A 14476-nucleotide genomic window follows, 5' to 3' on the forward strand; every position below is an offset into this window, starting at 1 on the left:
AACAATTGAAATTGTTCAAGTTGGCAGCTCCCAGGGGAGAATTTTCCAGAGGAAACACATCTGATTGTATAACATAGTTCACAAAATAGAATTCAGATTATAGTAAGATTTCTCAATTGTATCTATTTCATTTTACTTTCATTTAGGAAGTGTTTATTAAGTGCCTGCTATTTGTAACATAGAGGGCTAGACCCAGAGAGAAAAAAAATAGCCAGAGCACCCGAGAGCAGATCCCTTTTTCTGAGGCATTTATAGTTTAACAGGGGAGAGCGGATGTATTTGGAAATAGCTGTCATACAAAGTCAAATGTGCAAATACAATCATAAGAAATAACAAGTAATCGCTGGTAAGGATTCATAAGAAGGAGAGATTACCTCTTCCTGTGCAAGACTTCTCCTGCCTTATTTATTTCTATTTGCTGTTAAAGGTTTGAAAAATATTTTTATTGAGTTCTAAGTCATCTTTATAACTCTTTGTATATCATATGTCAAAAGTCATTGACCTAATGAAGGCTAAAAGTCCGTGGCACAATGCCTTTTAAGTACATGATGGCCTTCCAATAAATATTTTCAAATCCCATCAAGTACCGAGCCTTTTTTATGCAAGAATACCATCTAATTTTGGCTATTAACAACATTTTACAAGAGTCTTTCCAGACCATAAAGTAAGAAATATCCTTATCTCTGAAGCTTTAACTTGAGATTAACTTAATTTTATTTAATTTAAATGTATTTATTTAAACCTTGTTGTTTAATTGTTTCAGTCATGTCCCTGTTTGGGGTTTCCTTGGCATATATACTGGAGTGGTTTGCCATTTTCTTCTCCAGCTCACTTTCACAGATGAGGAAACTGAAGCAAACAAAGTTAAGTGGCTTGCTCAGGGTCACATAGCTAGTAAATGCCTGAGTCTGGCTTTGAACTCAGGGCTTCCTGCCTCCAGGGCCAATGCTCTAACTACTGTACCACCTAGCTGCCTTGCTACTTAAGCCTACTTTCTTCTTTTTTTTTTTGGTAATGTCCTTTCACATACATTTTTCATAAATATGTATTTGTTAAGTTGTTTAAGCCATGCTGAACTCTTCATGATTTGGAGAGTCAATTGGAGTTTTCTTGGCAAAAATATTAGAGTGGTTTGCCATTTCTTTCTCCAGCTCATTTTTACACTTTAGGAGACTGAGGCAAACAGAATGAATTAACTTGCTCAGAGTCACACGGCTATTAAATGTCTGAGGTCAGATTTCATGACTCTAGTCCAGCACTTTATCCACTGTCCCTCCTAGCTACATATATATGTATATATATATTTGTGTCTGTGTGAGTAAATATTCACATAAAAAGCATACATTACGCTGTAAAGATTAAAATTAATATTCAATACTCCAAGCATTATTTTAATACTATTTAATAAAGTCCACTTAGAGCAGAGGGAAATTAAAAACAATCAGAGAAATTAAAAAAAACAGATAAAAGCAAAAAACCACTCCCACCTCCACACTGATACCAGCCAGAGAGACACGTGGGCAGAAACGGAAACTGAAAAGCCCAATCCACATAAGGAGACACACAAACAGGAAAAGAGAAAGAGGATTGTGGGAATTGTAGTCTCTAGGGTTCAAGATTCTAAATCAATACATTTCTCCCCTGTGATCCTTTGAGAGACCAGGCTCCCCAATGGATCATGAAAACATTTATAACTTGAACTAGAGATATATACAAATATTACAGTTTTTAAAGGGAAATTACAATAATTTGGGGATAAGCGCAAAATAAAAAGGAAAAGGAACAAAACTAAAAATAGGCACATTGACAAAAAGACAATTAGGGGGCAGTCCCCTTTGGCATAAGAGCGTACATTCAAAACAAAAGCATTCAACCCCCCCCCCCAAAAAAGTTCAAATTTGCCATATCTCAAAGTTCAATCTGGATCTTCTAATGCAGCATGTGGTTTCTGTAGGCATCTTCATGGTGCCTTCTAGATTCTGTGAGGTAGTCTCTTGTTCTAAATTAGGCTCAAATTCAAGTCAAAGTTCACAACAATAAACTAGTCCCCCCTGAGGAAAATCATAATGCATTCCCTCCTGAGGAGGATACAGGAATACATTTAGTAATTACACAGGGATACATGGTTGATTCATAAGGCATATGAATCAAGTATCCAAAAAAATCAAAGAAGTCAAAAAAATTTTTAAAAATAACCTTTTAGTCAGATAAAAATATAAAAAGAAAACTTGAAAAAAATTTTGGGAAGAAGGAAAAAAGAAAAAAGAAATAGAAAAAATCACAACTCACTCTTGTAGGGATCCATGTCCCATGAGCGTACAACAACAACCAAACACTAACCCAATTTAGCAGTCTGGACTACATTAAGTTGTCACACGATGAAAGAAAATAGAAAAAGAGACGATCTTGAGACAAATGGGTAATAGAATTCCCCAATTCAACCCTTTGCTTTTTTGTGATAATGGAGCCAGAACAATCAATGTTATATGCTTGATATAGAGTGTGGTACAAAGAAGTCCTGCATTTAACACATATTAAATAGCTGCAACCTCGAGTCTCACAAATAATCAAGTCATATTGCTTTTTGTGCAGAATGCCATCAATCCTTGTAGGATTGGTTTAGTTTCTTTTACCTTTTTATGCTCATTGGGCACTTTGCAAGTTCTGTACTCCTTTGTGGTCCATTTCTCCTTGGATTTGACATAGTCATCGAGCAAAAGTCTCCTAATATTTAAATAACTAGTGGCAGGTTGCCATAGTCCAAAGCCTTTTTGGGTTAGGTAAATGGACATCTTAGCTTATTCTATTGCAAAAAGTAAAAAATAGTTTTAAAAAACTTTTTTGATACTAGTGATGTGTTTCAAAGGCAAAAGAATGAGAAAAGAAGGGAAAAAATCAAATACTATGACACATGTAGGAAGAAAACAAAATGTTAAAATGTGTATATATCATAATTACAGAGGTAAAGTATAGAGACTAGTTTTCAAAAATAAGATTAATTTCCTCTTTGACTTACCATGATGCACAGTGTGAGTGCAAATACGGTAGATAAAACAGTGTGAGTGCAAATGAGGTAGACAAAGCAATAATATATTCAAGAAAATTCAAAAGAGTTATGCCATTCAGTGGGAGAAAGAAATGGTAAACCTCCCTACCATGGACAATGTTAAAATAATAAAAGAGATGACATCCAGCAGATGAACCCCTCAGGTCAGAAGGGGTCCAATATGCTACTGGGGAAACAACGAACATGAACTTGAGCAGATTGGAGAGTTAGTGGGAAGTTCGAAGTGTCTGGAGTGCTATGGTCCATGGGGTCAAAAAGAGTCGGACACAACTGAACAACAACAATAGCCCCCACTGTCTTAGGGCACTGAGAGTTTAATTGATTTGTCCAACATCATCTGTAGCCAACATCAAGCCTATCAAGCCAGGTCTTACTACACAGCTAATTGAAGGCTGCAAGGATTTGAGGAGAATTGAGAATTACGCTATATTTTACTTTGTGCCCACTGGCTCTCCAATTCTTGATCCTTATTGCTTTTGAAAAAGAGTCCCTAAAAATGCTTATTTAGTTCTGGAGAGGACTTTAAAGGCCATCTAGTCCATTCCACTCATTTAACACTGAAGAAATAGAAGGTCCTGCAGGTCATCACGTCATAGAATTAGGACCAGTAGGCATCTTAGAAGCCATCTAGTTCCACTTCTTCATTTTATAGATAAGGAAAGCAGGGTTTAGAGTAGTAGTATCACTTGCCCAAGGTTCTTGACATAGTAAGGGATAGAGCTGAGATTTAAAACTATTTTGGGGGATTTGTTTTTAAATTTTTATCTAGCTCTCCTTTCTCTATTTTTAGTTTTTTAAATAAATACCACAGTTTTATTGACATAATACACTAAATTCTCAAGTCCATTAAACTAATGGATCCTTCTATGTTGAAAGTTTCTGTCACATCAGCTTTTCCTTTGCATTTTTGCATTTTTCAGGCAGGTAGGTAGTGATACAGTGGATAGATCACTGGACCTGGAATCAGGAAGACCTGATTTCAAAATCAGCCTCAAATACTTACCAACTGAGTGACCCTGAGCAAGTCACTTCACATCTATCTGCCTCAATTGCCCCATCTGAAAAATGGGAATATAATAATAGCACCTACCTCCCAGTGATGTTATGAGCATGAGATAATCTTTATAAAGCACTTTGCAAACCTTGCAGTACTATATGGATGCTGGTTATTATTATTTCCTGGGAATCTTTGGTCGTCAATTGAGTGTTCTTTGAAATATTTTGTGCATGGAAAATCTTTTCAGTGCCATTTAAGGCAGCAATACTTTTAGAAGTATTTCCCACGTCCTGAATTAACCTTCTTTATCTAGAATGAAATTATCAAGCCTGGAACAGATCCTTTAGCACGTTTCAGGCCCAGTGATATTTACCTAGTATTTAATTCCCTGGCTGGCTATTGAGCTTCCTTACACAATAATATTAGCATGGTTCTGCTCTTTGTATTTTCTTTTGTTTTAATGAATGTATGTTTAACAAATTTCCATAGATAACTTTTTACATAGACTTTGTATATATCCAAGTAAAGAGTTGTCCCATTCTACAAGGGATAGAATATTGTGTATTATGCATTTACAAAATTTAATTCATCTGGGGGACAGCTGGGTAGCTGAGTGGATTGAGAGCCAGGCCTAGAGATGGGAGGTCCTAGGTTCAAATCTGGCCTCAGATACTTCCCAGCAGTGTGACCCTGGGCAAGTCACTTAACCCCCATTGCCTGGCCCTTAGCACTCTTCTGCCTTGGAACCAATACACAATATTGATTTTATGACAGAAGGTAAGGGTTTAAAAAAAATTTAATTCATCTGGAGATTCAAATACTTTAGGACACCTGTTAGTAGAGAAGGGAAAACAACTTCAGACAACATGATCGTTATCAGGAAAACCTTGCAAACCCAGATACCACAAGCTTATATATAAATCATCAAAGATGGATTAAGTGTCTTATCTTAAAGCTTTCCAAAAAATTTGGCTGCTATTCATGTATACATTTACCTAAATGTATTTTGCAGAAGGCTGAGAAAATGTGAATAATAAAAGTTAAAAACTCAAATTAGTTTCATAAGAAACTCAAATTAATATGTTAAATATTTTATTTAATATTTAATATGTTCCATTTGTTAAAAATAGAAGAGCCTTTGTTCAGAAAACTTAGACCTAAATGCATCTTATCTAAAGCTCTCCAGAAAATGTTTGCTATCCTGGTATATTTGTTTGAATTTATCTTTCAAAAAGGCTATGTGAAATGTAAATGATAAAAACTAAAAGGTACAATAATAGGGTTTCCATATTATAATAACATTTCCTTAATTCAGACTCCAGCGGGGAGTCTGGGGGTGGACAGAGACTAGCCAAATCTGAATTTTGACTCTGTTTATAAAGAAAGAGTTTGCTAAAGCAAATAGTTTCAACTAAAGCAAATAGTTTCAATAAAGATTAGAGGGAAAAAATGCAATTGTGTGAGAGAATGAATTATTTGAGACACCTCCAGTACTTTGTGAACATGTGTTTGTGTATAATTATTATGCTGATTATGAATCTTATATATTCATCTGATCTCTTCAAAGTGATAGTTTGTTAATCCAGTTGGATTTTTTGTGTATATTTGGAAGTAATTATCTATTTCTGCATTAATTACTAAACTACGGTGTTAAAAACCAAATTGGGGTGGGGGGAACAAGAGTTTTAGATTTTGGTTTATGAAAACTTGGATTCTACTCCCATGACTGGCATTGTTTGGCTTTGTGACCTTGTGTAAGTCACTTAACCAGTCAATTCCTGGAGAATTCCCCAGGACCAATCCTCTAAGTCATAGGCAATATATAGAGGGAGACCTCTTACTAAGCAACCTCCAAAACTATAAAATAGAAGATAGTTACTCTATCGTTAGACAATATCCTGGGAACTTAAATCTATTTCACACAGTCTAGGATTTAGCATCAAAAGTTGGTGATAACATTTTGTGGCCACTGAAATTTGTGAAGATAATGTGATCTTACTCCTGAACTTCATTCAGGTGTCCTATCAGTATATTAAACTCAACATGTGTAAAATGGAACTTAGTATCTTTTCCCATAAGCCTTTTCCTCTACCTAACTTCCTTAATTCTATTGAAGGCATCATTATGCTTCTCAGATTTGCAACCCTGGAGTTATCCTTCACTCTTTCCTTTCCCCAGCAATAACTAGTCAACTACTCTTATAATTACTCTTACAAATTATACCTTTACTTTATTTCTGAAACTACTAAAGACATTTTTCCTTTCTCATCTTGACTACTGCAAAAAAATAATTTGGAATAGTCTCCTGCTTCCAGCCTCTGTCCTATCCAATTAATCTTCCATGCAGATCTCAAAATAACCATTATAAGGAACAAGCCTCATCCCAACATACCTCTGCTTTAAAAAGTCTTGAGTTGTTCCCTATCACTTCTGGAACAACATATAAATTCATTAGCCTGACATTTAAGACCTGTTTCCATTTTTATTTCACATAAGTAAGTCCCTACCAGGAATTCTAAATTTCATTCAAATGACTCCTTGAAATGTTCAGAATTTAGAATTCAATTTTATATTCTTTTTGCCTTTGTACACTGTCCATTCCTCATGCCTAGCTTGTATTCCTTCTAATTTCTGCTTTTTAGAAGAAGATATCTTCACCCCGGATCCATTCATTTGTTTTTAAAAGTATTTTGATAACTATTTCTACATAATTGATTTTCTTCATAATTCCACATATTATATTTTTTCCATTTAAAAACATTGCTCTGAGAAGGGATCCACAGGCTTCTCCAGACTTAGAGGAGTCCATGGTGCAGAAATGGTTACAAATTTTTATTTTGATTAATTGAACTAATTAGCTAAAATAATGTCTTTTTTAAATTCTTTCTTAAGACTTTTAGTTTCCTTCTAGGTTCTGCTCAGATACCATCTCTTACTGAAATCAGCCTTTCCTTGTTCCCTACAATTATTAGCATTCTCCTCTTCCTAAATATCTTGTAATTGCTTATAAGTTTATTAGTTGCCTTCCCCTGAGGAAATTACGCTCCTTGCGGGCAGGAACTGTTTTAGGATTTTTTGGTTTTGTTTTTGTTTGTGCATCCCTAGAATATAACAAAATTCCTTGCACCTAGTAGATACCTATTAAAATTGTAGTGGATTGAATTGTAGAATAGTTGTAAACTATGTTATTGGGAAAATCCATATTGCTGAAATTACAGATCTTTGAATTTTTAGAAGACAAAGCATTTGTCTTCTTTGAAAATTATTGTAATTATTTTTAGTTCCGGTTGGTTTTTGCCAGTAATCAGTCTGAAACTTTTGAACAATTGCTCTATTAATGAATTAAAGAGCACTACTCAGGAAAAGCAAAATGTATTTATTAATATATTTTAAGCAACAAATTATAATCTGGAATCTCTCACAATCAGGAAAAACATGGTACCTGTTGTCATACCATTGACAGGAGGATCCTTTTGTAACGCTTGTCTGTTGATGCTACAAATTATTGTGTTTTTTTTTTTTACAATATTGTGGGTTGAACAAATGAACTTAAAAAGAATGTTGTGGTATATAAGCATTATAAATAGAATTCATCTTGAATTTCAGCAAATAAAAATGTAAGAGCCATTTTGTACCTCATATAAATAAATCATGTTCTTTAAAGTTATAATGGATTTTATCAATCTTATGAATTTGTCATTTTTTCCCCTAATTTGCTAAGTCTAGTGATTCAGCAAATCTGAGTTCTCATCTAAGAACTCGTTTCTTTCTATTAAAAATCAAAGAACAATAGCATTACAAATCATCAGCCATCTAAATCCATATCTTGGGAAACCACTTACAATGCTACATTTTGCAGGTGGTTTGGGAACATTCCATGCCTTGTTGAACACAGCTGTCCATGTAGTCATGTACTCCTACTATGGATTGTGTGCAATGGGACCAGACTACCAGAAATATTTGTGGTGGAAAAAATACTTGACAACACTACAACTTGTGAGTAACAACTCCCCCACCCCCCCATAAGCCCCTCCCAAAGTGGATTTTAATCCCAACAGGTGGAAATCAGTCCATTTTTATGTAAATTATATTCCCAACTAAATAATATACTAGCAAATAAATAACTTCATCATTGTATATTGTGTAGTTACTCCTTCAATATAATTTTAGTTTTTCAGAAACCTAGCTGAAAACACTTGAGAATATTTATTAAATAGTAAGTACTAATTATAAAATCTTAAGCCAGAATAACATGTATACCACCCCAGCTGTTTCATTGATAGTTAAATCAAATAGGTATATTTGAATAATAAACATGAATCAGCTTAATGGGATCTATTATGAATATTAGTAAACTGAAAGAGAGAAGCTTCACAGGCTTGGTTTAAACTCTCTATAGCTTATCTCATAATTCTGGGTAAATTATTTAGTTTTTAAGTAATTAAAAATCATTAACCCGTCTTCATCCTTCCCACTGTACCCAGCTTCAATTTATATAAACTCTCATATTTCATTAACACTAGAGGATTATTGTGAGAACCAAAAAATGTTCAGAAAATGGATAAATTAGTGTGTTTTAAAAATCATTTTCTAATCATAATTCACGATTGCCCTCTGATCAGAAGAACAACCAACATATTCCGAAAAATCTGTCTAGCAGTATTACTTTTCCAGCATCTAAGTTCAAATTCTGCATCATATAAATTGCTACAAAAATGTGTCATGTTGTAACTATGTTCCCAGTAGAAGTATTATTTAAGGCTTAAATAGAGTATTAACTTAACTTTTTTGTATCAGTATTTTAGATTGCCCAGCAATTAGCAAAGTATAAAAAGAAGGCATAGATTTAGGGCTATATACCTGTATTTGACATTTAAAAAGAGAATTAGTTAATGTTTAACATGTATTGAGTGCCCAGAATATGCTAGATTTTTTTTACTGCTAAAATATATATATATAAATATATATATATACACATATATATAATATATATGTTTATTAAAATGGACAGTTTTAAGGCTTCGAGTCATCTTGAAGAAAATAAAAACAATTGACAAAACTTTACATGCTAGGACCCATTGGTAAAAATCAGTGCTAGTTGTGAAGATCTTGATGTACCTTCCTCCAAATCCGCCATCTATGTTTTGTAGTTGGAATTCACTTATATGAAGAGAAAAGCAATGCAATAACCGCCACAAAGGTGCCTGCCAAAATACATACACGTACGAAAAACAACATACTTTGCCTGTCAGCAAGAGAGATGCAGATTAGCCTAAGGTGCTTCAGAAGCACGGCCATGAGTATTATATATACAATAGTGGTATAATTTTTGTGTTTAGTCAGTCACTATCTTTCTCAGCGAAGGGGGGGCTCTTTATCAAAGTCTTCCATCTGGAGTGATTTCCTTCTCTTGTCAAGAAGGAGAGGAGTTTTGACTTTTATCTGGATCACAAAAGGAAAATGAAGTTATTCAGGCAGAAAACTTGAAACTGGTCCTCTAGTCTATTTTCTCTTAAGTAGATCTTGCTGATTTGATGAGAAAAAAAGCAGAGATTTGAGAGATAACATATAATATAAGTCTATTATACCTATCTCAAAATGGAAGAATTAATTTTTGATTCAGGACCTATGCCATGCCAATATATGAATGTGTGCCTAGAAACAATTGCCCTTGAGATGATTCAGAGGGAAATTGTACTATCTGTAGATCTAATTCCTTTAGAGACAGCATGGTGTTATGGTAAAAATACTGGACTTGGAACCAGTCACTGACACTTTAGGAGCTTTGTTGCCAAGTCTCTTAGCCTCCTTGAACCTTAGTATCCTTATCTATAAAATGAAAGGGTTGCCCTATATTATCTCTGAGACTTCTAGATCTAGATCTGTGATTGTATAATCATATGATAATGTGAGTGCAGCCAGGAAGAATCCTTCTTTGAAGGGCTTATTCCTTTTTAGCTTGTAGCACAGTATTGTTTGAGAGATTTATACATATAACAAATAAGTTACATGAGAACATAAGTTGAATCCAATTCCTGAGAGTCACATATGCCTATGTGATGGCAAGTGGACTTTCCATCATGTGGATCATGTTTAGCTTAAATTTGGAGCATATTCTTGGAGAATCCCTGGGCAGAGTGTGTAGGAAGATGCTAGGAATTATTTTAGTTGCTTCCAAATCAAGGGTGCTCTTAGCTCATTTTTCAAAGAGAAGCCCTACACATTGATGACAACCTGGATTTCCCAAAGAAGGTCTTCTTGATTGCTAGTGGGAACTAATTCTGAACTTAAATACATACTGTAGTAACTCTCAAGGAAGTTACTTTTTGAGCAAAATTGAGTAGCCTAAGTGCGGCCAGTGGAGAAGAGAAAGAGGTATATAGATAATTGCACGGAAGTGGTTAAGAATTAAACTGCTAATTAAAACCATTTTGAAATGATGACAAAATTCCTGACTATTTTCTTTGTTCTCTTCTTTAGGTTCAATTTGTTATGGTGACAGTTCATATAGGACAGTCTTTCTTTGCAAAGGATTGCCCATATCAATATCCAGTCTTCCAGTACATCATCATGTCCTATGGGTGTATCTTCCTGTTCTTATTTGCCCACTTTTGGTACCGTGCTTATACCAAGGGCCAAAGGCTTCCCAAAACTGTGAAAAATGGATTCTACAAAAGCAAAGATAACTGAAATTTCATACTGACACACTTCAGACTGTTACTCTATGCTCCTAGACAATCAGGACATATTTAGATGTGCAGTACTTTTTGTATGTTTTTCTTCAAAACCAAGAGCTTGTATTTTTATGATAAGTTATTTGGGTTTCTGTTATTTGAGAGGGAGGGTAATTTACAGATTGGAAACGAATCTTGAAGTTTTTTGACATTTTCAACTGCTCTATAGACTCTAAAGGTCTGTCTTAATTTTTATTACAATGATAGAAAGCAGTTAAGGTAGAATACTCTTCAAAGAAGTCCAACGCATGAAAAATATCAAATATTTTGAGCACTGAGAAGAGTTGAAACTAGTAGTTGTAGTATCGACATTGTTGAAGGCCAACTGACTTTGTAGTTGATCACAGTTGACTTCACTAAACACTTCAATGATCCTAGAGTTGATTTTCTTATTTAAATAGATAACACTGGTGAAGATTAAGCAATTTTTTTTCTAAGTCTGTCATATTAAGTGTGATTTAGAGGTAATTTGCAATCAAAGAGTTTTTTGGATAGCAGTCTTAGTTTTTACTGACAATACTTTCTTCCTAGAACATTAAGAAAATCTTCCTAAGGACTAATGGAGTAATAAAAAAAAATTATAGTTATTTTATCACTGGGTAGAGTTTAATTTGCCAAGGAGGAAAAGTACTTAAAGTTCAGCTATGATTCTCATTTTAAGTATTTTTATTGGCTGTATTATGTTTTAGCATGCCCTCTCTGTTCCTGGTCTTCTCACAAGTTTGACCTGTGTGGTAGAGACTTGAAGAGGGAGAGGTTTTGCAGGACAAGTCAAGATGCAAGAACCAAGGCTGGGGACCTGTCTGTCAAACAAGAAGAAGGTTCCAAATGGAATGTTCCCAGGAGTTGGCAGTTGAAGCTGGAGGGGGAAGAAGGGAGTCTCTGGCGCTCTCTTCATGTCTCTACCACACCTGTGGCTTAAAACAAATTATCTTTCATTACCAGGCTAAACAAACTTCCGTGTTCACAGTGATTTTAGGCTGAAAACTATGCCCATTATTTTTTGGAGGTGGTTTTTGAAGCAAACGAATGCAATAATAATATAGGGTAGGTTTTTAAGAATGAGTATGCCAGTTTACATGTTGTTATATTAAAGTCTTTTGTTTTTTGTTCAATAAAAGTGATCAGAGGAAAATGATTATGGAATCATACCATTACCACAGAATAACTAATTGACCCTCCAAAAAAAAAAGTATTAATAAGGGTAGTTTCTGTGATTCATAGCTTAAATATTCTCTGAGATCTCCACAGTGTTATGGCACTTTAAAAAAAATGTTCAGAAGGATTGGCATTCATTTTGAATGCGTTTCTGTCTCTTGAAAAGGGCCGCTTCCTAAAATTCTTTTAATAAATGCAAGATGTTAGATAACCAGAAATAGTTTAAAAACCATGGGTGTATCTTAGTTTAGAACAAGTTGAAATTAGAACATTCTGAGTTTTTCTAGTCTTGTTTATATCAATTTTTGAACACTTATTTTATACCTCAAACTGATTTTGTTCACCAAAAAATATGCTATCTAACTAATGTATGACCTACAATAAAAACAGGTTTATTGCAAATCTACTGGATTGTGTAAGACTAATTAGATTGTGTTTCCCCCATCTATCTGTGACTACCTGGCCTAAAGCCTATCCTTTTCTATGGTCTTGACTTCATTCTTGCCAAATTCTCAAGTTCCCTTCTTTAAAAATGGAACACAGAGATGTGATTCACTTGCCTATCAAAAATGTAAAGGGGTTTGGAAATGATATATTAAGAAGAAAGAGCAACTTATCTTGAGGAGTTCAAAGAACCAATCCCTCTCTAGCCATCTCAGTGTCCATGGGGTACCCCAGCAAAAGTTAGAGAATGCTGTGTGCTTAAGTGTTCCACGGCTATTGACTCACTATGTCATACTTAGAGGGAGGTCAAGGTTAGGAAGTGATGAGGAGATGCTGATGTCCAAGTTCTCAGAGATTTAGGAGAGAAGAAAAGATTTTCAAATATCAAAAATCTCTTAGATAAAGGCTTCTTCCATTTAAAAAAGTGCCACTAATTCACTGTGAATGTTGCTGGATAAGGAGTTTTCTAGAGCTAGTTTGGTATGGCTAGGTTTTAAATCTTGAGTCATTTAAAGATGTTCATTGACTTTTCAGTTTCATTACCTTTGATGTTAAACAAACTTCATTTGTGAGTTTGTCAGGTATTTTTTGCTTAGAATTTGTGATTCTTGGGAGGGACCAAATCTAAAAAGTATTCCTAAATGTATAAATTGCTAAATATCATGGGACTTTACCATTTTACACTTTTAATGTATCTTATTTCAATGGACTACATTATTTTCTCTATGGAATTCCCTCTCTTCTGTGATACTTTCCTTCCATTGACTCTCTTATGGATTGATTAAATGTGTTGGATAATGTGAAAATAAAATTTGGATCTCTGTATATTGTAATAAATGAGAGATATATCAATTTTGTCTGAATTTTTCTATTGCCTTTTTCTTTAGATTGTTGCCATTTTGAGGGAAGTGTCAAATATTCATTCAGCAAAATTCACTCACATAACGCATATTTGTTAAGTACCTATTGTGTATAAGTCATTTTTTAAAAATACCCATTGTTTATAAAATACTTGATTTTGTGTGTAGGGAGAATAATAATAATAATACCAAAATTTTGCTATCTTGGAGCTTACTCTGTGGTAGAAGAGTGATAACAAACACAAATAATTATAATGCCAAACTCTGTGGGCAGTTAGGTGGCTCAGTGGATAAAACTCAGGGCTGGAAGCAGGAAGACTTATATTTCTAAGTTCAAATAAGGCCTCTGATCCTTACTAGATGTGTGATCCTGGGCAAGTCACTTAACCTGTTTGCCTAAGTTTTCTCATCTGAGCTAGAGAACAAAATGGCAGACCATTCCAGTATTTTTGCCAAGAAATCCCTAAATGAGGTTACAAAGACTTAAACATGTCTACAACAACTAAACAGCAACAAAAAAACAGTGTCCAAATGCTCCATGAATGCTGTAAATAGTAATTGCTATATAGGAGTTCAGAAAAAGGGAAAACTTATGATTAGAGTCATCAGGGAATGCATCCTGAGAAAGCTAGATTTTAAACAAACCTTAAAATGTGGTGAGGAATTCATAGACAGAGATGGATCAGTGTGTGAGGGAAAAAAGGTATGTCAGGGAGTTCATCCTAATGTAAAGATTAAAATTACTATCCAATACTATGAATATTATACTTAATAATATTTATTAAATATTTATCTTGAAGTATAAGGATAGTAAGGCTAGCAAAAACCAAGAGCCGCTCCTCCCTCCTCCCACATGGATCCAGAGAGCTCCTGTGGGTGGAAACAGAAACTCAAAACTCCCCGCACAAAAAGAGATGCACTAACAGGAAAAGGAAAAGGGGATTGTAGGAAATGTAGTCTCTAGGGTTCAAGATTCTAAATACATTAAGAAGAAAGAGGACATTTATAAAATTTTAGAGCTAGAAAAGAACCTTCGGTTTCTTCATGGAATGGCTGAAGAGGTTAAATAATTTCCTCTATAGCTCATTAGTGGATAAATAACTAAGATAGGATCTTCTGAATCCTGGGCCAGGACATTTTCCATTACACCAAGGAGAATCAATTGCATAAAGAGAAGAAAAACAAGAATTTTTCAGGGCAGCTTAGCTGAATGTAG

General features: G+C 34.4%; 1 protein-coding gene across 2 annotated transcripts in view; it reads left to right on the forward strand.

Annotated features, from left to right (window-relative positions):
- The window catches only part of ELOVL7 (ELOVL fatty acid elongase 7), a 130319-nt gene extending 117067 nt beyond the window's left edge, over positions 1-13252 (forward strand). For both annotated transcript variants that reach the window (XM_007486367.2, XM_056824877.1), the window contains 2 exons: positions 7924-8060; positions 10545-13252. In XM_007486367.2, the coding sequence (XP_007486429.2) occupies positions 7924-8060; positions 10545-10754 (347 nt within the window). In that variant the 3' untranslated portion in view covers positions 10755-13252. The remainder of the gene's footprint in view (positions 1-7923; positions 8061-10544) is intronic.
- The last annotated feature ends 1224 nt before the right edge of the window (positions 13253-14476 follow it).

This window comes from Monodelphis domestica, chromosome 3 (genome assembly GCF_027887165.1).
Source record: "Monodelphis domestica isolate mMonDom1 chromosome 3, mMonDom1.pri, whole genome shotgun sequence".
Classification (NCBI taxonomy): Eukaryota; Metazoa; Chordata; class Mammalia; order Didelphimorphia; family Didelphidae; genus Monodelphis; species Monodelphis domestica.